The sequence below is a fragment of the Phyllobates terribilis genome, unplaced genomic scaffold (genome assembly GCF_046119375.1).
Source record: "Phyllobates terribilis strain yellow unplaced genomic scaffold, ASM4611937v1 Scaffold_5__5_contigs__length_657084704, whole genome shotgun sequence".
In the NCBI taxonomy this organism is placed as follows: domain Eukaryota; kingdom Metazoa; phylum Chordata; class Amphibia; order Anura; family Dendrobatidae; genus Phyllobates; species Phyllobates terribilis.
Window position 1 is genome coordinate 58988175 of NW_027362765.1, and position 27111 is coordinate 59015285.

Sequence of the window (27111 nt, forward strand, 5' to 3'; positions counted from 1 at the left end):
GGCCTCCCCTGCTGCGCGAGCCTCAGCTGCAGGGGTGTCTAGTTTAACGGCGGCCATTGTGGTGAGGCCCGGCGTGGTAGCTCTGCTTGTGGATATGGCTGGGGTTCCATTCGCTGGTCTGATCGAAATTCCCTTCGCTGGGGTGACTGAGGGTTTGGTCGTTGGTGCGACGGAGGTTGTTGCGGAGGGAAGTGTTGAGGACAACGATTTGCCCTATGGCGAGGATCACCGCATGACCAACACTGTCCCACGGGACGACTAGGCTGTCTTCGCTGGTCTCCCTGTCGGTCTAATGTTAACTGTAATATCGGTCTCTGTAAGTCTGCTACCATCTGTTTCAGGTCTTCCGTGTCACTGTTCGGATTTTTAATGTCAGATATGGATCTGCACGCAGCACCTTGAATCCCCACATCCATGACGGGTCCCCTTGAACGTTCTATGGCTTCCTGTTTGACTTCAGCAAAAGTAAGAGCCGGCATCATCCGGATCAAGTCCTGTAACGTGCGGTTAAGATACTGGTCTCTCAGTCCTATTACAAATTGGTCTCTCAGTACCAGGTCACGAGAAGCCATACCAGCTAGTAGCTCCCCTTTTCCACAGGTTTGTTCAAGGAGTACCTGAAGGGCGTTCGCATATTGGGGAATATCCTCCCATTCAAGCTGCGTCCGTCTAAAGAACATGTGTCGCAGTGTTCCCTGGTATGTGGTCGGCCCATAGGTGTTCTCCAGCACCCGCACCAAATCATCTACTGTACGCTGGCCCCTGACCGTCTCCAGTCTGACTGTCGTCGATGCCTCCCCCTCTAGCGTCAGTACCGCCATTTCTGCCAAGGTCTTAGGGTCAATATTATACATTTCCCCCAGTATCCGGACTTGTTCCGCCCACTCTGGTACAGGGTAGTTTCGTCCGCCAAATTTCCTGACCTGATTCACAATAGACACCGGCGGGGCTTTCTGACTGTACACATGGCCTGGGTGGGAATCCTGTTGGTCACAGATCCAGGCCGCGCATTGGTATCTATGATCTGGCCCAGCAAGATCCCCACACACAGACTCTATCTTGATAACCGTATCTTTACTTGTATACATTTTTAACACAGCAGAACACAATAAATGACAACCGTAAATGTTCACAGCAATAACGTGTACTTATAAGCTGACCCTCACTGTCCCTACTCACACGTTACCAGTCCTTTACTCCAGAAGGATGTGTCCCCCGTCGCAGGCCTGTCTGTCTTTGCAGGAGGGCGTCCCAGCCGAAAAAAAAAAACAGGAACAGCAGAATTCGCGGAAAGAAAGGAAGGGGTACTTCGGCCTCTCGCCAGAGGACCCGCTTACAGTCTCTCTGATCCGGATAGCAGCTTTTGTGGATCCCTTATGTAGTCCACACTCCAGTAGCAGGGAGTGTAATAGCTGTATCCTTCAGCAGCGCAGAAGCTGAGGAAGGCTCTGAGGATAAGGTGTCAAATAAAAGAAATCACGTTGATAGTCTCTCCTGCGCCACACACGAGGGCCTGCACACCGTCCTGGCTCTTTTCACAGACCACAGCAGACTCTTCGCGCGCTTTTTCCTGCTTCCCACTTTGGTCACGTGACTCTCTAGGGCGGGACACAGGAGGCTCAGTCTTTTTCTCTGTCACCACACCCTGCGCAGGTGCAACCTCTGGCCACAAGGTGGCAACATCATCCTGTGTAATCACTTCTGTAACAGGCTCTATATCAATTATCACAGAACAGCCAGAGCCGGCCAGCTCACTACACCATCTTCTGCTGCCAGGACATCCCGCCTCAGAGGACTGCCGCAGCGCTGGTGGAGGACCACCAGAAAACCACAGGTGGCGTAGTCATTGAATCCACTCGATTACCACCGTCCCTCCTGGCCCTTATTTTTACTGTGACGACCCTGGGCTTGGGCCGGGCCTAGGCCACGACTGCATCCACTCTACACAGGAGGCCCGGTTCCGAGTAACCCCATCTCTCAGGGTAGGGCTAGTGAGCGGGAGCGAGGCGTCACACTGTCAATCAAAGTACTGACAGCTCCAGCACTCCCCTGTACCAGATTGGACAGCTGAAAAGGAAGAGACCTACAACATCTCAAATAGAAGCTAGACAGGAACAGCTCTGGAGTAGTTGTATTTTACAACACTTTTGGAGCGTAAATTATGATGGGGCAGTTAACACCTAACAAAAATGAATTACCCCATAAAATTTTACCTTTAATAGATATAGCTAAAATATTGCCCAACAGGGCACACATCAAGTGCTGTGCGCAGCAAAACACAACACAATACTGGAAGTGACACAGTCCAAAACAATCCTGCAGCAGTTGCTTTAGGATAAAATCGCTTCCTCGAAGACCAGATATCCAGGTCTATTAATTAATCCTATTAAATGGTTGTACTATAAATGGTTATAATGTAGTCACTAGTCACCATTAGGATAAAATACACAAACGAAAATATGAACTTGGAGTGTACATATATAAATCTAGAATACTGCACTACTGAACTAATCATGCAGACATCATGGAACGGGGGTGTAGTCATATATCTCAACAACTCAGATGATCATACAGCACATATTGGCAACTGGAAACCCCCCTCTCTAATAATTCAGGAGTGGCAGGCCAGAATGACCAATTTATACAGGTACAAAAAGAGACCGCTCCATCCCATATAACTGAATTATTAGAGAGAGGGGTTTTCAGTTGCCAACATGTTTGAGACTGTGGTCCCAGCTCTCTGCAGGTATTTGACCAGGGTCTCTGGTGTAGTTCTGGGCTGATTCCTGACCTTTCTCAGAATTATCCTTACACCATAAGGCGAGACCATATATGGAGCCCCAGACCGAGGAACATTCACAGTCATTCTTGTGTTTCTTCCATTTTCTAATAATTGTGCCAACAGTTACCTTTTCACCAAGCTTCTTGCCTATTGTCCTGTAGCGCATCCCAGCATGTCTACAATTTTGTCCCTGGTGTCCTTAGACAGCTCTTTGGTCTTGGCCATGGTGGAGAGGTTGGAGTGTGATTGATTGGACAGGTATCTTTTTTACAGGTAATGAGTTCAACAGTTGCAATTAATACAGGTAATGAGTACAGAGTAGGAGGGCTTCTTAAAGAAAAACTAACAGGTCTGTGAGAGCCAGAATTCTTGCTGGTTGGTAGGTGATCAAATACTTATCTCATGCAATAAAATGCAATTTAATTATTTAAAAATCATAAAATGTGATTTTCTGGATTTTATTTTTAGATTCTGTCTCTCACAGTTGAAGTGTACCTGCGATAAAAATTACAGACCTCTCCGTTCTTTGTCGGTGGGAAAACTTGCAAAATCGGCAGCGTATCAAATACTTATTTTCCCCACTGAACGTTCACACAGTACATCCACCCTGATCCATCACATAAACGTCACCTCATCCAGCACAACGGAGTCCTGTTCACACTGAGGCACCTGATTATGTGATGCCTGACTCCTCCCCTCCATGTGACTGATCACATGACTGTGACATCATCACAGGTCCTATAAACAAAGAACAGCCATATATCTAGTGTGCGGCTCTGCAGGTGGAGGTATGTGGAGTTCCCCCATTACTATTAACCCCCTCAGTGCTGCAGTCACATTCCAGGAGACAGAACGTGTTCCCGTCTGTGACGTAGTTGCGTCTGAGTGTCAGCCTCCAGTAGGTGTACATTTCCGAAAATGATGCCTGTCAGAGGGCACGTTCGCTCTGCTGGCACCATTACAGTCTACTGCCCTGTTGGTGCATCTGTCCGAATCCCGTTTTGCTGAAGGTTCGGACGTATGCACCGAAGGGGACACCGAGCATGTCCCTAAATGCAATGATAAAGCACCCTTACTGTACAGTCTCCATTATGGCCGTCGCCCGCTCCATGTTGTCACTATCAGGAGATATTAATGTTCTATCATTATCTGTTACTGACGTCCCCGGTTCTGCCGTCCCGATCTCTCTGGATGTTCCCGGCACTTTATAACTTTAGGTTTTGTTCTTCTGAAATATTTAATAAATATTCAGATATTTTAGATTGTTCTTCTAGATTTGTTCTGTGTTTTTGGTGCTGGATTGGAGACATTGTGATAAATCTCTGTATGTGACTATAATGTGATTGTGTGTTATACCGGGGGCAGGACGGGGCCATGACTGGATGTAGTGATCATGTGAAGCCGGTAACAGCTCCGGAGATTTCTTGCATGGGATCTTTATGATGTTACATCGTCATCTTCTCCCCATTCAGGTCCCTACAATATCGGATCCTCTCAGTGGAGATCTTCTATATAAGAGAATTTTCCTGATTGACCGTCAAGGATAGATATGAACAGGGACAAGATGGCGGAGAGGATATTACACCTCACCCTAGAGATCCTCTTCCAGCTTACTGGAGAGGTGAGAGATCCTGATGACGTCACATTACCTCATTCATATCTATGGGAATAACAGATGGACAGAACTGGAGAGGTGAGGTCTATAGTGAGATTTATTAATGTGTCTCTCCATAACCAGGACTACACAAAAGTAAAGAATACCTTTAGTGAGCACTGTCAGGAAAATGTGTCTGAAGGACGGGGAAGAACCATGAGCCCAATCACAAGGCCTCACCCTCTGAGACATGAAGATATCAATGACCAGAAGATCCTAGAACTCACCTACAAGATGATTGAGCTGCTGACTGGAGAGGTGACACTGGGAATGTGGGGACATTATATAGTAACATTATGAAGGAAATGGGGGGATGACAGTATCATTGTATGTGTCAGGTTCCTATAAGGTGTCAGGATGTCACCGTCTATTTCTCCATGGAGGAGTGGGAGTATTTAGAAGGACACAAAGATCTTTACAAGGACGTCATGATGGAGGTTCCCCAGCCCCTCACATCACCAGGTAATAGACAGGACTATATACACACAGCCTATAATTATCTGTACGTAAAGAATGAATTCAGTCCCTGTATGTGTCTCCTCCAGTTCAGTCCAGTAAGAGGACAACACCAGAGAGATGTCCCCGTCCTCTTCTTCCACAAAACTGGAAACAAGAAAATCTCAATGTTCCTCAGGATCATCAGGTAGATGGAGAGAAGGTATCATGAGATCTCCCCTATGATGTGTAGACGGCTGTGAAGGTCTTGTTTTCTGTCCTGTTTTATCCACCAGTTTTATACACTGTATGGACAGTTTATTAGAAACACCAACCCTTTCCCAAGAAAAACTATATTGTATAGAAATTAGACCCTGGAGTGCATCAGAAAATCAGGTGATCGGTTTTCAGTATGAATCCACATTAGAATGAGAGACTGAGTGATTTGAATGATTTGAAACATGGCGTGGTCATCGTTGCTAGATTAATTAGGGCCAATATTTTAAAAAAAAATCAGTCTTGTGCAATTACATGCAATGGTGTCAAGAGTATCCAGAGAATGTTGTGATCGAGAAAAAACATTAAATGAAACAAGATCTTATGGACGTAAACAACTTGTTGAGGAAGATATAAAAAATTGTTTTGAGGCACAGGATGTGAACATTCATGCAAATTACAGCTGAATACAATACTAGTGTTCAACTAATGTAGCCAAATGAGCTGGTAATTTTTTAGCATAGATGGGCTGCGTTACAAGGTGCTCACTAGGTGAGATAGATCCTCTAAGCCCATGGTCCGGGTGGGAACACGGGCGTTTGTGCAGCAGATGGATAATGCACGCAGGACACAGACAGTTAGCTGGAGGACTGGAAGCCGCAGGCAGCCAGGAGACGTCCTGAAGAACACGAACAACGAGCAGAGTTACTGAAGTCCACAGGCAAGCAGGAGATCAAAGGATTGGATGCTGCAGGCAGACAGGCGTTGTCTTGGAGATTGCAGGAAGGTTGCAGAGTTACTGAAACCCGCAGGCAGACAGGACATCGAAGTATTGGAAGCCGCAAACAGGCAGGAGGCAAGGAGTCATGGGGAACACAGACAGGTTGCAGAGTTACTGAAATCCCCAGGCAAACAGGAGATTGAAGGAATGGAAGCCGCAGGCAGACAGGAGATATCTTGAAGACCGCAGACGGGTTGCAGAGTTACTGAAGGTGGCAGGCAGACAGAAGACTGAAGGAGTGGAAGCCGCAAGCAGCCAGGAGGCATCATGGAGACTACAGGCATGTAGCAGACGAAACTCTGGAGTAACAAGAAAGTCTAAATACCTTGTTGCAGGTGGCTAGGAGACATTCAAGAAACCACTGATGGACATGCAACAGAGGTCATAAAAGACTGGGAATAGGTAGCAGTTACTGGACTAACTAGAAAGTTTGAAATACCATGGAAGCCACAGGCTGATAGGAGGCGTCCAGAAGACCGCAGACACAACAGAACACAACAGAGGTACAGAAAGCAACACACAAGTAAATCAGGGACTGGAAACACAGGCAGTCAGGAGACATCCTGGAGACTGTGGACAGGAACTGTGCACAGACAAGCTAAAAAGTCTACTAGGAATTCTTATTACCAAGACCCAGGTGTTTGTCTTGGGAGGTCTTATGTAGGCCTAGGAAGATCAAAACATGGGAGCACGCCAGGCTACTTGCAAAGCCCAACATGATGCACAAGACAGTTTAGCGGACCAAAGTGTAGGGAACAGAGGGATCCGAGACAGGTGTGTAATAGGCTGTAACAGTAGGTGACCATTTCCATTGCTGTCAAAGGGGAAATATAAATAAAAAACTTAATTGAGCTAAAGAGAGCAACAATTATATCACTGAGCAGTGGAAAACATTGGGTAGATGGATCCAGATTTATGTTGCACAATGCTGATGGGAAAGTCACAATTTTGAGAAAACAGCATGATTCCATGTATTCTTCCTATTAGATGTCAGAATTTCAGGCTGGTGGAGTTGGAGTAATGGTGATGGGAATATTTTCTTGGCCCATTCTGTGTCCTCTTAAATTTGTGGATGGAGGTTTGGACACTGGAGCTTACCTTAGCATTTTTTGTCATCAAGTTCATCCAGTCATAGCAGTTGTTTACCCTATGGTAGAAGGACAATGCACAATGTCAGAAAAGTCCATCATGCAATACCATCAGGGAGGCATCTGATTGGCTCCAAGTTTATTCTGCAGTAGGACAACGACCCCAAACATACAGCCAATATCTTTAAGAACTTTCTTCAGAATAAAGAAGAACAAAGAATCCTGGAAGTGATGATGTGGCCCCCACAGAGCCCTGATCTTGGCATCATTCAGTCTGTCTGTAATTACATAAAGAGACTGAAGGGTTTATGCAAACAACATCCACAGAAGATCTATGGTTAGTTCTCCAAGATGTTTGGAACAACTATGAAGCTGAGTTCTTTCAAAATCTGTGCACAAGTATAACTAGAAGAATCGATGCTGTTTTGCAGGCAAAAGGAGATCACACAAAACATTAATTTAATTTCGATATCTCTTTTGTTCACTTTGCATTTTATTAATTGACCAAAATAAACTAGTAACACTTCTGTTTTAACATCTTCTAAAGCATTCTTATCTTGCAGTATTTTTTTCCACACCTACCTTAATCTATTTCACAGTACTGTATCTCAATGCCCAGTGGAATCTATGACACAATAAATTGTTGAGGTCCTGAAGCCCAAAAAGGTCCAACGTGCTACTAAATGGGTGACTCTAATAATGTGGCCATTCAGTGTATGTTTTATACTTGGTGGAGATGACAGGATAAAGCTGATCATAGACATTAGATGTTGTCTGGATCTACTCACAATGTGGCCATTCAGTGTATGTTTTATATCTGGTGGAGATGACAGGATAAAGCTGATCATAGACATTAGATGTTGTCTGGATCTTCTCACAATGTGGCCATTCAGTGTATGTTTTATACTTGGTGGAGATGACAGGATAAAGCTGATCATAGACATTAGATGTTGTCTGGATCTTCTCACAATGTGGCCATTCAGTGTATGTTTTATACCTGGTGGAGATGACAGGATAAAGCTGATCATAGACATTAGATGTTGTCTGGATCTTCTCACAATGTGGCCATTCAGTGTATGTTTTATACTTGGTGGAGATGACAGGATAAAGCTGATCATAGACATTAGATATTGTCTGGATCGCTTCACAATTTTCTGGTTATGGAGGCTGCTGGTTAGAATTAGTAGCTGACAGATTGGATTTAACCAGGAGATCTGCAGCTATGTGATAACTTAAGCTGTCATTTATGGTCATTATGTTAATTTATTATCTTTTCTATATAATTTTATACAACTTCTCCATCTGTCTATGACTTTTACAATCTTTGTTTCAGGGTGAAGATCTGACCCATATTAATACTACAGAGACATATGTGATGAGTGGTGAGCGGTGTAAAGAGGAGATTCCTACAGATAACCGCACAGGTGAGTAGTAATCACTAAATGCAGAGAAGTCACAGATTTTACTCAATTACTGGCTTGACCTAAGATAAAAAGAAAACGAGCAAATACCTTGTAATACGTAAGTGAATAGTAAAAGTGCATGTAATCAAAATAGGGTACTTTTTTGCTCAAAATAGGATAAAGGCCATCCCACCGCAGCAAGGTGTAACCAATCGAGACAGTACCTAACTCTTATAGTTCATCTCACTATTTGTCAGCCTCCCGTCCATGGAAAGCTATAAAAAAACAAAATGGACAGTTCAAAAAGGGAAGCAAGCCTCTTTGTACAAAAAAAACTGAAACAAAACCCCAAAAAATGAGCCTGAGCATATTTCACTGGCGTGTAGAATTATCTGCTGGATCTTTTAGGGTTTGTTCACATGGAGATTTTACGCGGCTATTACTTTTAAACATTTAGTGTTTAAAAAAAATCGTAGTTTTTAAAAATATTTCACAAAGGTTTCTCTACTGGAGCCATAGCACACTTCTGAGCCGCTGTAGAAGAGAGACTTCTGTATTCACAGTCTAACACTGTACTTGTTAATGTCAAAGACTCCTGTACAATCCGTTCTTCTCTAAGTAATTGATATGAGAAGCTTTGAAAAGCCTCAATATTTTTTTTTATTCATACGGGAAAAAAATAGATGATACATGGATCGTAATAAGTGAGGTACAGACCAAAAATGGATAAAGTGCTCTGATAAAAAGGTTGTTTTTCACCTATAACTAATGATTGAGGCTTAAGGCTATGTTCTCAATCCGCAGTGCTCAGTGCATTGTCTGGGGGCTACATCCTTTTTTTTTTATTTGAAACTCGTCTTATTGAAGATTATACAATGTAACAAGGTTACATCAGTGAAGAAAAGATTACTACTGTTTGGCAAAGTTAACCTTGCCCTTAACTTATCATGGGTCTAATATCTTAACCAAATCACCAAATATCACATACATGAGAGAATACTCCTCATCACCTGAGGACTAATGTGAGTCAAAGGAGAATCAAACCAAGGCTTCCATACCTTGTCATTTTTTCAAGACAGTGTCTATTTTTATATACCACCCTCTCATAGGAAGCTGCAGTATTTACCATATTGACCCAGTGTGAAATTCGCGGGGATCTTCTATTCATCCATCTCATTGTGATAGCATGTTTTCACTGAGAATAGTGCGAGGGTAGTGAGGCTAGGTCTCCAAGGATTCCTAATAAACACACCTTAGGGTAGAGTGGATCAGGGGATTGTATGATCTCGATGAGGATAGCTATGGCCTCCTTCCAAAAGTCTGCAATAGGAGGGCAATAACACATCATGTTTTTAAAATCTGACCCCTCTTCCCTACGCCTATCTCAATCTGTAGTGGTATATGTACCCATTTTATAAAACCTTCTAGGAGTCAGGTAGCATTGATGGACTATATACATTTGAACTAGCTTGTAATTGCCGGTGAAACATATTGTGGGGGGATCAAGGTCTCGCTCCATTTCCAGGGAGGGTAAAGGGAGGGTATTACTGTAGAAAGTCCAAAAAGAGACCAGCATTTGCTTCCTCCATAAAAAAAAAAAAAAAAACAGCTTTATTTTAATCCATGTTAAAATCCATGTTAAAATCAAAGAAATTCACACAGCGGTACGTCACAAGGCATAGAGGGAAACCACAAGAAATATTTCAGCCAACGCGTTTCTGACCTGTGCGGTCCTTAGCCTCAGCCTGAATGTTCACCTGGCACAGCACAAGTATATGTAATCTCAAACTCACAAACACGTGTGTAAATTAAAAACAACACTGATATAAAATATCAAAAAAAGTATGTATATGCATATAACCATAGGAAAACAGAAACCAAAACTAAGAACATATAATTAATAATATAAAATTAAATCAGACCTTTTTTAAGCCCCATGGGACATGTGGTGTTCAACATTAGAATCCAGTATGCTTCTCTATTTAGAAGAGCTGTCCTCCAATCCCCACCCCAGGCTGGCTTATTAACCCTGTCAATGGCACAGAAGGAGAAGTGAGTTAAACCTCCCGCAGAAATGCTTAGACACATTGGATGGATTTGATGCATTAGGGTTAGAAGCATCTTTCACATGCTCCCTGATTCTTTGCTTCAACTTCCGGGTAGCACATCCTATGTAAAATAGCTTGCACAAATCGCAATGTACACGGCAAACAACATGGGTAGAATTGCAATTCACGAATTATTTCAATTTATAATAATTACGGTATAAATTATATTAAAAAATTCAGTGGTTTTATTTGCATATTTGCAGCATGTACAATGTTGCATTTCACACCGTAAAAGCCCAAATAATTCAACCATGAACCATTGCGTTTTGACTAATCATACTGGGAGATAAAGCATTACCCAGGGTTGGAGCTATTTTTACTGAGAAAAACGCAACCATTGTGAATAATATTACTGTCCTCCATTTGACCTCAACCAACAATGGCGATGAAGAGCATCTCCAGCTTAGTAACTGGGGTGTATAAAAGCTAGATCAACCCCTTGGGTCCCTGATTCCTTAGAAACCCAAATCAGGGAATATGAGGATATGAGAGAATGTCCAATGTCTGGGAACCGGGTACTTAGGGCATACCTTATTTGCAGATAACTAAAGAAAGGGGACTTAATTGATTGATCAAAGGAAACAAGACCACCCTGGATATTACCTGTGCCAGTGTCTTGACCCCAAAATTTGACCAAAACTGAGCATCTTAGAAATGTAGCAATTTGGAAGAGCACTGTTATGCCTTAAGGGGGACTCAGCTATTGTGTCTTTGAACTGAAAAATCTTTTTTCTGGCTCTCCACACTTGAACCACAAGTCTGTGAATTGACAAGGAGTATTGCTCTAGTGCCTCCAAGACCACCCCCATAGATTCTGAAGACTCAATCAGTGCTCAAAGTAGTGTTCAGAATTAGGCAAATAATTATCTGCTGTCCAGTGTTGTAGAAAGTTGGCCAGCTATGTAGTATAAAAAGAAGTCTGGGAGTGCCGCATCTGCCTCATCCCGGGCCTCTGAAGAGAGGTCAGTTTCAGTTTGTATCTGTTGGAACACCAAAGATGCTAAATGGGAGTTGATCATGGCAAAGACCTTTTGTGGGACTATGGGTGCTGAACGTTCCAGAACATATAGTAATTTAGGGAGGACTATCATTCTAAATAAATTGATTCTCCCAGTTACTAACAGAAGGAAGGCATCTTATATTCTAATTTTCTCCCGCAGGTATGACAAAAAAGGGGATATATTTAAATTATGAAGTTGTGTATGATTTCTTGCTATGTGTATACCTAGATATTTAAAGTGGAGTACTATTCGTAGGCTGTAGAATTCATCCCCTACTTTCCCTCTCATGGTGCTTAGAGGTAACAACATGGCTTTCTGCCAGTTTAGTGTTAGACCGGAGAACCGGCCAAATTCATCAATCAGATCCATTACCAAAGGCAGTGTAACTCTTGGACTGGCCATAAACAGGATTAAATCATCAGCATATAACCCTAAGCGGTCCTCACGGGAACCCACTTTAATCCATTGATACCCTGCAGTCTGACAGATCTTGACAGCTATTGGTTCCATGGCAATGGCAAACAAAAGGGAGGATAGAGGACACCCCTGTCTGGTCCTTCTCCCCAAGGGAATCAATAAGGACATAAAATCTTGAATTGGGACCTTGGCTTTCGGAGATTGATACAAGACTGCAATGCATCTTCTGAAGCCTGGTCTATCAAAGGTCCTTCTCAAGGTAGGCCCACTCGACCGAATCAAATGCCTTAGCAGCATCCAGAGATGCCAAAGCCCAATGTTTCTGTCCTTTCCAACCCAACTGTGCAACTACTGGAGCTCTCCTTATATTTTTGTATGTAGACAAATCTGGCATTAATTCACATTGGTCTGGGTGAATAATTTTGTGAATTACTTTATTTAGTCTATTTGCTAGAACTTTGCTCAATATTTTATCATCTTAATTTAATAAGAATATGGGTCTATGTGATGCACAATCATCTGGAGGCTTATCTGGTTTTAGCATTATCACAATATTGGCATCGTAGAAAAATTCGAGTAGAAAGCCTTTTTCCTTTCTAGTGAGGAATTATATATTTTAAGTACAGACCAAAAGTTTGGACACACCTTCTCATTTAACCTTCCTCTTGTGTTAGCTTTCTATTACTCTTTCTTATGTTAACGGGTCGGTTTTGACCCGTGTCTTAAATCACCCCTAGGACACACTAAAAACAGTTATTTATGATCCAATTTGTTTCTTACCTCTTAATTACCTTGTTAGGGTTTCTCATCCATGGAAGGATTGATTTTAATATTTTTGTTGTGGCCCCCTGGGCCTTTCATTTGAGAGCATACCCTTCATTTTCAATATAAAAATATTGTCAAATGAACCTCAAGAGAATAATATAAACTTAAAAAAGTTTGTTATATTACCTGACTATTACTGAAGGGTTTTAGAACACATTTCTTAAATGTAAAAAAAAGTATACATATATATATTTTATATTATTAACTCTAGTAACATCTATGGTGTTACGGGTCAATTTTGACCCATATCTAACTACTTTATGAAAAAGGCAAAAAACAGATTTTTTTTTTTATAGAACTTTAATACAAATAAAAGATGAAAATTATATTAACATTAATAGCAATAATAATAAAAAGTAGCTTCTCTAGGTCAAACAAACAACAATCAATCAAGCAAATCAACAGAAATCAAGTACTAGTTTTTAGATGCATTAGTATTTAGATGCATGTGCGGCAAAAAGTGACACTTTTTGTGTGTTCTTTGCAGAGGTATTTTTTGCAGCCGAAGCACGATGTGTTTGTCTTTCTGTCCTTATTGCTAGGGCAGACCTGACACCTCTTTCTTTTAGAGTCAGGTGGTCTCACTGGGGTTGTGGCTGTTGTGGTTGATGTTGAGGCAGGCCTGGTTGAGGAGGATGCTGGTGATGATGCTCTTTGTGTTGCTGTGGGTGTGGACGAAGCACTTGTTGAGCTCTGGAGTTGTCGGACCAAGGCTGCAGCGACTGGGTCTCGGGGCACTCGTTCCCTTTGGTCAATGTGCGCCTTGACAAGGGATCTTCCTAGTTCCTCAAGAAACATCCTCCGCTTGTGTTTTTTCTTTGAAATCCATCCTTGGTGAATGTGGGTCCACAACACAAATGAATTGCATGCTGACACATCAAGGATGTTGTAAAATACAACCATTGGCCATCTCCTAGTCATTCGCTGGCAAGTGTAGGTGGCAGTCAGCTTGTCCAGGTTGTCCACTCCTCCTTTGTTTTTGTTATAGTCCAGGATGATTCTGGGCTTTTTGTCACTTCCTGATGACACAGCTGCATCTTTGTGAAGTGTGGACATCAGTACCACATTCCGTCATTTTTTGGGGCAGTATGAAACAGCAGTGGTGGTGTCTGTAAAAACAAACTTTGAGGAAAGTGGAGCCCTGTCCTTCATCTGCAACAATTCAGCGGGCAGCTCAGGTTTGCTTTTTTTCACTGTGCCCACCATGGTGATTTTCCTCCTGAGAAGTTCTTGTCCAAGGTCATAGCTGGTAAAAAAATTGTCACAAGTAATGTTGTGACCCTGCAGTCCAGTAGTCATATCGAGGACTACACTTTTTCCTTGTTTTTTTTCAGGGATGCCGCTTGCAGACTTGCCTGTGTAAATCTGTAGATTCCATGCATAGCTAGTTTTTGCATCACAGGCTGCCCAAATTTTTATGCCGTATTTGCCTGGCTTACTTGGCATGTATTGCCGGAAGGGACATTTTCCGCGGAAAGGGAGAAAACATTCATCTACTGTCACCTCTGGCCCTGGGTTGAACATCAGTGGAAGGAGCTGCACCCATTTCTCCCAAACATACCTGATGGGAGCAGGTTTGTCAGATTTTGTTCTGGTGTCTCTGTTGTCAAATCTGAGGACTCTTGATATCATTTGAAAATTTTGAAGTAACATTGTTGCCCGGAAAATATTCCTGCCTGTCGATGCGTCCCAGAGACTATCAGTGGCCTCATTGCAGGATTTGTGCACTCCAGCAAGGAGAAGAACACCAATGTAGGCATCCAGGACATCATCATGAAGGTCATTCCACATGCTGCCGTGGACTTCTTTTCCTTCAAGGTTTGTCATAGCAATAATGACTTTTTTTATTGACAATGGCATAAACAGATCAAAACATGACTTGATGTCACTTACTCTTGTCACAGCAAACCTTGTGATCCCAGGGGTCATTTTTATGACATTTGCAGCATCTGCCCTGCCATGTACATCTGGAGGTACTGAGCTCCAACTGATCTTGCCACTTTTGGATTTGAATCTTTTAGCGGGAGCAGCTTCAGCACCAGTGACCTCCTCATCAGACTGATCAGAACTGTCTGTGTCTTCCGGTTGATACTCCACATCATCTTCCTCCTCAGAAACCTGTTCATCTGTATCAGTTTGCTGCTGTGTGTCCTCTGATTCATTATCATCTAAGATATAATCCAGAATTTGGCTTACATCAAATCTTCTCCTCATTGTTGCATGTGTAAACTGGAGATGTATACTCTGCAAAGTACCAACTCTAAGCTGATTTGGCCATACATGTCTGGACATGTTCCTAACTCAAGTTGTTGGAGGTAGAGCTGACTGTGGGCTGTTGGTTTATATTGTGTTTTTGAGTTCAGTTTTGGGACTTATTATTGTTTTTTTACTCTTATATTAGACCTGGGTCGAAATTGACCCCAACAACACAAATGCTATAATTTTAATAAGAGCATTTTTACAATTTAGTTAAATAGTTTTATTTATTGTATTTTGTTTAAAAATAAATTCCTGAAAAGGTCAAAAAGTCTTGATGCAATAAACAAATGTATGTAGAATTTGTATGCATTTAAAACCTAAAACGGGTCGGTCACGACCCTAACATAAGAGGAAAGTATTTTCATGACTTTGAAAATTGTACATTCACACTGAAGGCATCAAAACTATGAATTAAAACATGTGGAATTATATACTTAACAAAAAAGTATAAAACAACTGAAAATATGTCTTATATTCTAGGTTCTTCAAAGTAGCCACCTTTTGCTTTGATGACTGCTTCTCATACTCTTGGAATTCTCTTGATGAGCTTCAAGAGGTAGTCACCGGAAATGGTCTTCCAACAATCTTGAAGGAGTTCCCAGAGATGCTTAGCACTTGTTGGCCCTTTTGCCTTCACTCTGCGGTCCAGCTCACCCCAAACCATCTCGATTGGGTTCAGGTCTGGTGACTGTGGAGGCCAGGTCATCTGGCGTAGCACCCCATCACTCTCCTTCTTGGTCAAATAGCCCTTACACAGCCTGGAGGTGTGTTTGGGGTCATTGTCCTGTTGAAAAATAAATGATGGTCCAACTAAACGCAAACCGGATGGAATAGCATGCCGCTGCAAGATGCTGTGGTAGCCATGCTGGTTCAGTATGCCTTCAATTTTGAATAAATCCCCAACAGTGTCACCAGCAAAGCACCCCCACACCATCACACCTCCTCCTCCATGCTTCACGGTGGGAACCAGGCATGTAGAGTCCATCCGTTCACCTTTTCTGCGTCGCACAAAGACACGGTGGTTGGAACCAAAGATCTCAAATTTGGACTCATGAGACCAAAGCACAGATTTCCACTGCTCTAATGTCCATTCCTTGTGTTCTTTAGCCCAAACTTGACTCTTCTGCTTGTTGCCTGTCCTTAGCAGTGGTTTCCTAGCAGCTATTTTACCATGAAGGCCTGCTGCACAAAGTCTCCTCTTAACAGTTGCTGTAGAGATGTGTCTGCTGCTAGTGCTGTGTGGCATTGACCTGGTCTCTAATCTGAGCTGCTATTAACCTGCGATTTCTGAGGCTGGTGACTCGGATAAACTTATCCTCAGAAGCAGAGGTGACTCTTGGTCTTCGTTTCCTGGTGCGGTCCTCATGTGAGCCAGTTTCTTTGTAGAGCTTGATGGTTTTTGCAACTGCACTTGGGGACACTTTCAAAGTTTTCCCAATTTTTCGGACTGACTGACCTTCATTTCTTAAAGTAATGATGGCCACTCGTTTTTCTTTACTTAGCTGCTTTCTTCTTGCCATAATACAAATTCTAACAGTCTATTCAGTAGGACTATCAGCTGTGAATCCCCAGACTTCTGCACAACACAACTGATGGTCCCAACCCCATTTATAAGGCAAGAAATCCCACTTATTAAACCTGACAGGGCACACCTGTGAAGTGAAAACCATTTCCGGTAACTACCTCTTGAAGCTCATCAAGAGAATGCCAAGAGTGTGCAAAGCAAAAGGTGGCTACTTTGAAGAACCTAGAATATAAGACATATTTTCAGTTGCTTCACACTTTTTTATTAAGTATATAATTCCCCAAGTGTTAATTCATAGTTTTGATGCCTTCAGTGTGAATGTACAATTTTCAAAGTCATGAAAATACAGAAAAATCTTTAAATGAGAAGGTGTGTCCAAACTTTTGGTCTGTACTGTATATATACCGTCCAGATATTCCTGTAGAGTCTACCCTGGGTAATCAGTCCGAGTGGAGTACAGGTCCTGGTAGTAGTTAGAAAACTCAAACAGAATCTCGCGAGAATCGGACACCACCCTGCAACTTGGATCATTAACCTGAAGGAGAGCCAATATTACAGTTAACTATATGGGCTAGCAGACACCTAGACTGATTACCAAGCTCAAAAAATGATTGTCTGGTAAAGAATAGCTGTATATCCACTTTGTCTTTTAAAAGTTGTAAGTATTGTCTACCAGTCTGAAGCTAGTCATGTTTACTTGGGTCAGCAGGGCCAGCCACAAAAGCAGCCTCTAGAGACCTACATCGTGAGGCTAACGCCTCCTCCTCCCAAGAGGAAGATTTTTTAATATAGGAGATGGTAGAGCTCAAACATCCCCTCAAATAGGGCTTGAAGGCCTCCCCGGTCACTGTCACAGTTCCCGCCCCAGTGTGGGCTTCACAGAACACTGTAATTTGGTCAGTTATTCTATCATTTTCTCCAATTTGGGACTACCAGGAGGGATGTATCTTATATTTATTAAACATTTCAGGTGGCGGAGAGGTTAGATCCAGTAATATTGGGGAATGATCTTAAATGCGCCCAGATAGATATTCTAGGTTTGACACCAACTGAAGTGTCTCCACACTTCCAAACACATAGTCAGTTCTGGACAACATGTTTCTAGAGAGAGTATGACAAGACTACACACTAGAGCCACCATTTCTCATCCTCCAGTAGTCCAGCCACACCAACTGGCCCACAAAAGCCTGTAGACACAAAGGCCCCTGAACACCATCTCACATAATGTTAACCAGCAGCTTATCTTTTGAGGATCCATTAATAAGTTAAAGTCCTCTAAACAGATTGTTGGAGCAGCGGTATATGAGTCTGTGAATATAGAAGCATCTTATAAGACTTCCAGAATAACCAAAGAGAAATTGTAAATAGTCAGGGTGACAGTGACAATGGGTGAACCTTCAAGGTATTCATAAATGAAAATATATTGACCTTCGATGTCAGACCATGAATATATTACTTCCCACGTAAGAGATTTATGCACAAGCACCAAAACTCCCCTTCAGCAAGAGATTACTTATGCTTGAGGTGAGGTGGGTCTCCTGTAAGCACACCACCTGGAGTTATATATATGGAGGAAGAAAAGACTGGCAACTTCTTCCAGGGTGTTCCTCTTGTTCCACGATAAGAGATGTATCTTAATCATTATAGAACAACTGAACGGAATTCAGCTCAATGCATCTCCTTTTAAAGGGGGGGGGGGGTGTTCCAAGCCAGGGCCCCAAACAGCCCATGTACATTATGTTAAACAATTTCACTGAGCACTCATCAATGCAAGAAACATATACAACATTAAACATGTCAGGCTCAACTGGAACCATAGAACAACGTAGTTAAACCTAAACTCATGAATCGGAGCAAGGTTTCGTGCTTGTGGCTTGAGTGCATACGGTTGCATCAAAGCCGTTACTACATGGACTTTAAATCTTGCCGGAAAAGATATGAAGTAAAGTCTGTCTTTCCCAGACAGATTAAATGGGTTAGGGAGGACTCGAATCCAAGTAATCCATCAGAATTACTTTAAAATATCCAATTAGAAAATGAGAAGATTTAGCTATCTTTGCTGGATTGCATCTCTTCATCTACCATCTTTTGGTCAGCCAATCATCAGCCTCGGGAGGAGTGGTAAAGAAATGAGTCCGGTCTCCATCAACCACTCTCAGCCGATCCAGGTATGCCATAGAACAGGGGTCCATGGCTCACGGGCTCATGATGTGTGGCTCGCGGCTGCCTGCCAGCTTGGTGCAGGCTAGCACACAACTATGAAGAGCAGGTCTCCAGATGGTAAATTTAGTGAGTAACCCTGCACAAAAGAACAGATCTGAATGTCCATATTCTGGCTTTGGGGGTTTGGAGATAATTTAAGTATGGTAAGCTGGAGGCCAGATGATGCTAACTGTCATAGCAGGTACTTGAAACTGGATGCAACAGTGTGGTGAAAGTGATTGATTCAAGAATACTGAATGGAGGTATGGTGGGAACCTCTAGATCTTGGTATACTGCCTCGGTGTGATTTATGTGGAAAATCTATGGCTATCCTTATACCAGTAAAGGGGGCTCTGTATGTCGCTACTGTGAGGGGGCGCGAGCTGGATGTAGCTTGCGACTCTCTTAGATCTAAATGTGGCTCACAACAATCTTAGACCTAAATGTAGCTTGCGAACCTCTCTCAATGCTGAATATAGCCCTCAAGGTCAGAAAGCTTGGGGACCACTGCCATAGAATATGGTATTTGGAGATCTCACAGGTGATGTTTGATATTGATCAATGTGCCTCTTTGATTCTGTAATTTTAACGGAAAAGTCTGGGAATATGGAAACAAAAGCATTCTCAAACCGGATCTCTCCTTTCGATCTAGGCATGTGGAGTGCTGTGTCTGGATCCTGCCAATTTAGGAGTCTAGCCAAGAGTGGTCTGGGGATTCCCCCGCAGGAGGGGGTTTGGCGGGCACCCTATGAGCATGTTCCATAGCAAAGGTCAAGTAGAAGGGTGCATCAGGAAATAATTCCTTGAGTCATTTCTCAACAAATTTGTCAGGGCACTGTACTTCTGCTCTTTCAGGAAGTCCAATAATGTGGAAACTGTTTAGGTAGAATTGATTCTCCAAGTTATCTGCCTCTTGATGCCAAAGCTCTGATCTCCCAGTAAGGTCGCTAATATTAGACATGCCCGGTGTGAAGTTACCTAGACCCGATACCCGAACCTCCATTTCAGACACCCTCAATCTCAGCTTCTGCATATCGTGTCTGAGTTGGCAAATGTCAATTTTGACTTCTTCCAGTTTCTCAGTCAAGGAGGCAGTACTAGATACAATAGTGGATAGGAGTGTATTGGATACCTGTTTCAGAATCAGTTTGACCTCTTGGTGTGCTTGGTCTTGTTCCTCCACTGAATCTGATGGTGGGTTTGGAGGGGCTCGGTTGCGTGCCCTTTCTCGTACAGTATGATGGGAAATTCTTTCAATCTCTCAGTAGCAGAATTTGTGGTTCGACTCAACGTGTCGGGGTGCTCAGCCCAGAGAATTTGTTGCGTTTAGGAGAAATGTGTATCGTGAATTGCTTAAATTTATTTATACAAATCCCATGTTCACTATGCGTCTGCGGCACACCTGTGGAAACTGACATGCGGCGCGTCTTTCCAGACCACAGCATGTAAATTTCTCCGCATGCGGGCTTCCCCCATAGACCTAATCTCTATGGGGAAAGTCTGCATATGTAAAAAAAAAAAAAAAAAAAGAGGCAGGCGCTCATTTGCATAGTGAGTGGAAGCCGAAGGCGGCTTCTCCGCAGCCTCGGGGCCGCAGCCAGCTCCGGATAGTCTGCACATACCCTTAGTCCACAGTGTCAGTGTGTCTGGGTACTCAGGGGCAATATGGCAGGAGGAGGCCTAAATTGCATGTGTCACTGGATCCAAGCAGGCACTACCAGCAGAGGCATTTTCAGACTCAGGAAACAGACCAGAAGGAGGTAGTGAGTACTGGTCCCTTTGTAGTGGGAGGGATTTTTAACAGGATTATGAGAATATAGCTTGAATTCCAGCAGGAGCTCCTGGGAGTTGCTTCTGTCTCCCTCAACTGACAGGCCTCGCCCACCGGGGGATTACATATTTAGGCTATGTGCCCACGATGCAGAAATGCTCCGGATTTCTCCTGAGCGTTTCTGCATCTCCCTGGCAGAAAAAACGCATGTAAAATCCGGATTTTACATGCGTTTTTTCAGCTAGGGACAAGCGTTTATCACGCGTTTTGCACATGCGATTTCGCATGCGGGTTGTCAAGCGCTTTCCAAGCGATTTTAGCATCACTTGGAAAAGTGCTTGACAACTTGGTCACACTATATAAATCCATGCAACCGGCATGGATTTTGTATAGTGTGACCAAGTTAGTTAACAAAAAGAATAAAAATGGTAAAAAAAAACAACAAAACATTATACTCACCTTCCGATGGCCCCCGGTCTCCTTCTCCTATGCGTCCGGTTTCCCCGGTGCCTCGCGGTGATGTAAAAGGACCTTCCATGACGTCATTTAGTCAAGTGACAGGTCACGCGACCGCTGAGACAGGGTGATGCTAGACCAGACTAGGAGGTCTCCACTTCCCCCTTTCCCTAGTGTCTGGGCTCCCGTTCCCTTTTCCCTCTGTGTTGCACTAACACCTGGCATGACAGATGGTCTGTGTTAGGACCTAAGGACTGGACTGTAACCTGAGCGGGCAAACCCGCAACCTTGAATGGACATTTTATTTTGTGTTTACACTTTGTGCCGGAAAAGGCTGTTTTTTTGTTTTGCTTACTGAGCGGTTTATGCTATTTAATAAACCAGCCTGGATTTCCCCGAAAGCGCTTCTGTGCCTACCTCAACCGCAGTCAAGTGAGTACCAAACCCTACAATATCTTTTGATAACAAAGTTCTTTGTCTGCTTGAATGGCTTTCTTTAGTCTTTTACTGATGTTGTTTGCTTCCTGCTTGTTACCTTTTGTCATTCGACTTTCTTCAATGATCTTTAGGGTCTCTTCTGTTAACTATGGCTGCAAGGATCTCTTCTGCTTCTTGTTTATTGTCTTACTGGTTTCTTCAGTTATAAGTCTTGTTGGTCAAATCAAAGTTGGAAATGGCCTGTTGTCTAGTCTGTTTTCACAGCTTGACTCTAATGTTTGCCGTCAGAAGTTCATGATCAGTTCCACAGTCAGCTCCTGGCCTTGTTTTCACAGTAATGATTGATGACCTCCATCTTTTTTTTTAAATCAGATAAATTTGTATTCGTTTAAAGATAGAATAATAAAATACATCTTCAGTACAATAATTTCCCATTTTCTTATTAACAAAAAGACCCCCTCACCCACCCTCTCTCCCCTTTTACGGGCGACAATAATCCTTTATCGTTATATAACATATGTTTCAACGTCTTATAATCATTACAATGTATTTTATAATGTAATGTAGTCATCGGATTCTTTCCTCCAAAAGCATTAACATTAACACACCTTCCATGGTGCCCATAGGTTGTCACTGAGTTTGGTGTTTTTCCTTTTTAAATAAATTTTTTCCTCCATCCGTACCACATAATGCACCTGCTTTATGTACTCCTGTCTAGAGGGAGGCTCCGGTCGCACCCAATACCTAGCTATTACTTTCCTAGCTGCATATAAGAGTCTGGCAATTGTCAGTTTTGCGACATCATTCCTCACAAGTTCCTCCACATATCCCAGCAAACAAACCACTGGATCTCTAGGAATTATACAATGATACCGTCATTCAATTAGGCCTGCTACTTCAGACCAATAGTTTGCAAGCTTTGGGCAACTCCACATAACATGTAATATATCAGCATTTTCTGACCGACATCTCGGGCAATCCGAATTCTCCCGTACCCCTATCCTGAACAAAAAATCAAGTGATCTTTATGCTCTATGTACAAGAAGTAGTTGGGACATTCTGGCAGGTTCATTTAGAGACAACTTAGGGATATATTCCAAAATGGATTCCCACCTGTCATCTTCAATGGTACCAACATCTGCTTCCCACCTCTCCCTCGCCAAAACAGGATAGTTCAATAGAAAGATGTGGAGCAAATCAGCATACACTCCAGATATGATGCCTGCTGTACATCCCCCCATACAAATATAGTCAATAACGATATCCTTTAAAACAGATAGGTTCCTGATTTTCCTTTGCTTAATAAACGCATGTTTAACCTGTGTATACTGATAGCTGTGTCCGTCCGATAAGTGAAATTCCTCTTTCAGCATCTCTAAGGTTTTGATATTTTGATTATCCATCAGTTGGTAAATGTACTGTATACCCCTTACCACCCATCCTCTCAGCTCTCCTATCTTATAAAATTCACCTAAATTTTCGTTATCCCAAATAGGAGTAAACATAGACATTCCCACTATACCTCTAATCCTCTTCACCCTCATCCACAGTTTATGGACTAGACCACATGTCGGGTATGACCTGCCTTTCTTCCCAAAAAGTCCCGACTCTAGGCCCACTACCAATGGACTCTTTTTAAGATGAGCTTCCAAGACCACCTGGATAGTCCCCTTCACCTCCTTCAGTGCCCACCCTCTAATATGCTGGGACTGTGCTGCTAAAAAGTATATCCACGGGTTTGGTAAGGCGAGACCCCCCTCTTCTTTCAGCCTCTGGAGAGATTCCAGCTTAATCCTGGGTTGTCCTCCACCCCAAATCAGATCCCTAAATATTGAATTAATACGCTGGAACACCGACCAAGGAATCCACACAGGGGAGTTATGCAAAACATATAGCAATTTGGGCATCAGCACCATTTTAAGAAGATTGGTGCGTCCCACCACCGAGAGGCGCATTTTGCCCCACGTAGTTGCTTTATCTTTTAATTTCCCAATTATTGGGTATACATTCAACTGAAGGTACTCCTTTACTGGTAGTGATATTGTAATTCCAAGCTATTTAAATTCTCGTACTAATTTAAGTTGTGTACGTTCCACCTGTTCAACATCTAAGCCATCCAGGGTATCTATTTCCATAATATGAGATTTATCCCAATTAATTTGTAACCCAGATAACAGGCCAAATCTTTTGATGACAGCTATTGCACCATGTAATGACGCTTGAGGGTCCTGTAAGAATAATAAAATATCATCTGCGTACAACGCTATCTTCTCCTCAACCAGTCCATACCGAAATCCCTTTACCTCGTCTGACTGTCTCATTACAGAAGCCAGTGGCTCTATGGCCAAGGCACATAAAAGAGGGGAAAGGGGGCAGCCCTGTCTGGTTCATCTTGTCATATCAAATTTATCTGATCGTTCCCCATTTACTCTTATTCTAGCCACAGGGCGCGTATACAATAACTTTACCCAGGCCACAAAAAACGGACCAAATCCCATCAATTGGAGAACTCGCCAGAGATAGCTCCACTCTACACTATCAAAGGCTTTTCGTGTCCAGATTATGTACATCTTCCTAATTCCGAAGAAGTGGAGTCCTGTTCTGTCCAATTCAGCTTTGACAATGTCGAGTTTGCCTTAGTTCATAGTACGTACTTCCTAACTTCCATTAGCTGTACTTTTCATCAAGTTGTCTTGCCATAATATGGAAGTAGTTGCCAGGCCTTTCCTCCGCGCAGTAATATGGCAACTCTGAAGGAGCCACGCTGAATCAGCATTGTATGTTGTCAATACAAACTGCCTCATCGCTCAACGTCTAGCTGCCGACGCTGGCTCTGGGCAAAAAACGTAATACATAGTGTAAACTTCTCATCTACATTATTGGCCGTACCAACTTATTAAAAATAATTGTAATGCTCTAACGCCTATATGTAATACATAGTAGCCTGATATGGTTACAACTCAGGCACTTGTACAATTCCAGTAATTATTTAGGAAATTAATTTTTAAAAAGATGTGAGTCAAACCAATATGATACTTTAGAATATGTAAAGAATGATAATGGGTTGTTGACCCCCTAATCCATGATCCCCTAATCCATGACCTCCTTATCCAGACCAAAGGGGGGCCTCTGTTGCTTTCTCTGGAAGCTGGCACTACAGGCCTGGCCAACAGAAAATTCCCTTCCATCAATTTGATGGTAAACACCTGTGTTATTTCCCATATATGCCTAACTGGCATAATCTAAAGCTTTCTTAATTTTTTTGCCATTAAAGTTTTTTCTCAAAGGAAAAAGCGAGAGTCCACTTGCTATCACAGCTGCAGAGAGCGACATCTTCAAAAGATTTCAGTAGTTTCAAGTAGAATATGGGTTGCAACATAAAGTATTTTATCAACATTTACAGTTCCGACATTCCTGGCACTTGTGTAATAATGCTGCCAGAGTAAATAGACAAATTAATACCCTGCTAACAATAACTTTTGGTAGGGGAGAAAACGCGAGGGATATATTGATAGTGCTTTGCTAATTCATGTGAAAACAGCAAAATGCTCATTCGTCGGATAAAGTAATTTTTAAGCATGCTTTAAAAAAATCACTGCCATCGGCAGCATGTTGTCTTGTGTAAAGATGACTTGTGCTGCAGAGAAAAATGGCAGCCTACACGCACTGATGGATCTATATCTGATCATTCAGTGAGCATTGTTTAGGGCATTCTGCTATTACAAACAGGCTATTAAATGATCACCAATTTGATAAATATTTACAGGTTGGCGGTTGTTTAGTGTTGGTGTTTAGTCAATGTAAATGGATCCATAGTCACATATGTGTTTAGTTATTTTTTGTTCACAAAGGTGAAATTAGCTGACCTATGGACGAACCAAACACTGGAAACCATAGCTTGTAGAGGAAACAGCTGCACATTCTTTTTCAATATTTCAGTGCTCCTATATATATTGTGATGGAAGCCAATATTTCCATTGGCTTACACCATGTATAAATGAGTATAAGGCTGTCACATACACACTTCTGAGCATGTGACGTGGAGTGCGTCTGCAATAGGAAATATTCTGCCTAGTACAGACCATTTGATAACCTTTTGAAGCTCAGGATCCAGGAGCTAAAGTGCCAGGTCTGACACCTCCAGCAAAAGCCCCTTTGTGCTTACAATACTGGTATTTTCAGTTTCACCCTTTGTCAACTAAATGTAACTCTACTGCTGTTATGATATCCCTTATTGATTTTATATTTTCTTCACAAAGGCACTTGCCCTCCTTTCTTTACTCTATTACACAGTTTCATAAAAAAATCAAAAAATATATATAGACTACGATAGACTGCATGTAGATGTCAGGGAGGGTTTGAGACGGACTCCAACTAACAGCACTGATTTACCTTGATGAGTCTCCATTGAACATTTAACTAGAAATGATTCGTGACAGGCACAATGAAACATTAACCCATGGACAAGACAACTTCAACAGAGAAGTGAAAAATTTAAACAGCACAATCTAGTGGCCTAAGATTATAATCTATTAGTCAGTTGATAATTGAATCAAATTACAATTTGTATTTGACAATTTATAAAATATAGAATAATATAAATTTTCATATAGTTTGAATATTGTGTTATTGAAAAATAATAAAATCAATTTTATTCTTGGCAGATGACGGTACCAGGAGCTCAGAGGGACATCTGCAATATACAGATTTTACTGCACATGATCATGGTATCACCTCGGATACATGTGACGAATATTTCATTATCCCAGGCACACCTCCAGTCCATCTAAGAAAAAATCTTTCATTCGACCTTTTTCAACAGTTCCTTTCATCTACTTCATCAAACACCAGTATGCAAAACAAAAGTTACAGGAGCGTTGTTGAACATGAAATAGCTAATATAGGGGAAATATGTTCAGAATGTGGGAAATATTATACTATTAAATCAAGACTTGTTGCACATCAGAGAATTCATACCGGGGAGAAGCCATTTTCATGTTCAGAGTGTGGAAAATGTTTTAATGTGAAATCAAATCTTGTTAGGCATCAGAGAATTCATACAGGCGAGAAGCCATTTTCATGCTCTGAGTGTGGGAAATGTTTTAATGTCAAATCAGATCTTGTTAAACATCGGAGAACTCACACTGGGGAGAAGCCATATTCATGTTCAGATTGTGGGAGACGTTTTAATGATAAATCAAATCTTGTTAAACATCAGAGAACTCACATGGGGAGAAGCCATTTTCATGTTCAGAGTGTCGGAAATGTTTTAATGTGAAATCAGATCTTGTTAAACATCAGAGAACTCACACAGGGACGTTTGCAAATGGAATTGCAAAGGAAGCTGCCAGCAGTAGATCTTGCAGAACAGTAGATCTTGCGTGGTAGAACATTTCTCAGACAACCATTAATAACCTCAGTGATAGCATGTCAAAGCGTTTATGTTTGTGTATTTCTGCACATGGTGCTCATATTCAATACTGAATAGATAAAGACGTTTTGAAGATGTTGTTTCCTTTTCTTATAGTTCATGTCATTAACATGTCTTGTGATCCTGTCAGTTCCATAATTCCATGACCTTTTCTTCTTATCATAGATTGTAAGCTTGTGAGCAGGACCCTCATTCCTCTTGGTATCTGTTGAATTATGTATTTACTCTATAATGTCTGTACAAGTCCCCTCTTAAGTGTAAATTGCTGCAGAATATGTTGGTGTTATAGAAATAAAAATTATTATTATTATTATTATTA

At 42.1% G+C, this 27111-nt stretch overlaps 1 protein-coding gene across 2 annotated transcripts; it reads left to right on the forward strand.

The window, feature by feature from the left end:
- Window positions 1–3482: 3482 nt before the first annotated feature.
- LOC141272020 (zinc finger protein 184-like) lies at window positions 3483–27111 on the forward strand. Of its 2 annotated transcripts, none has more exons than XM_073682302.1 (7): window positions 3483–3570; window positions 4255–4403; window positions 4521–4694; window positions 4775–4898; window positions 4982–5094; window positions 8290–8380; window positions 26026–27111. In XM_073682302.1, exons 2-7 carry the CDS (start codon window positions 4332–4334, stop codon window positions 26637–26639), a joined length of 1188 nt encoding a protein of 395 aa, XP_073538403.1. In that variant the 5' UTR covers window positions 3483–3570; window positions 4255–4331; the 3' UTR covers window positions 26640–27111. The 2 variants fall into 2 exon arrangements, with proteins under 2 accessions (XP_073538403.1, XP_073538404.1); XM_073682303.1 differs by having other exon boundaries at window positions 4982–5079.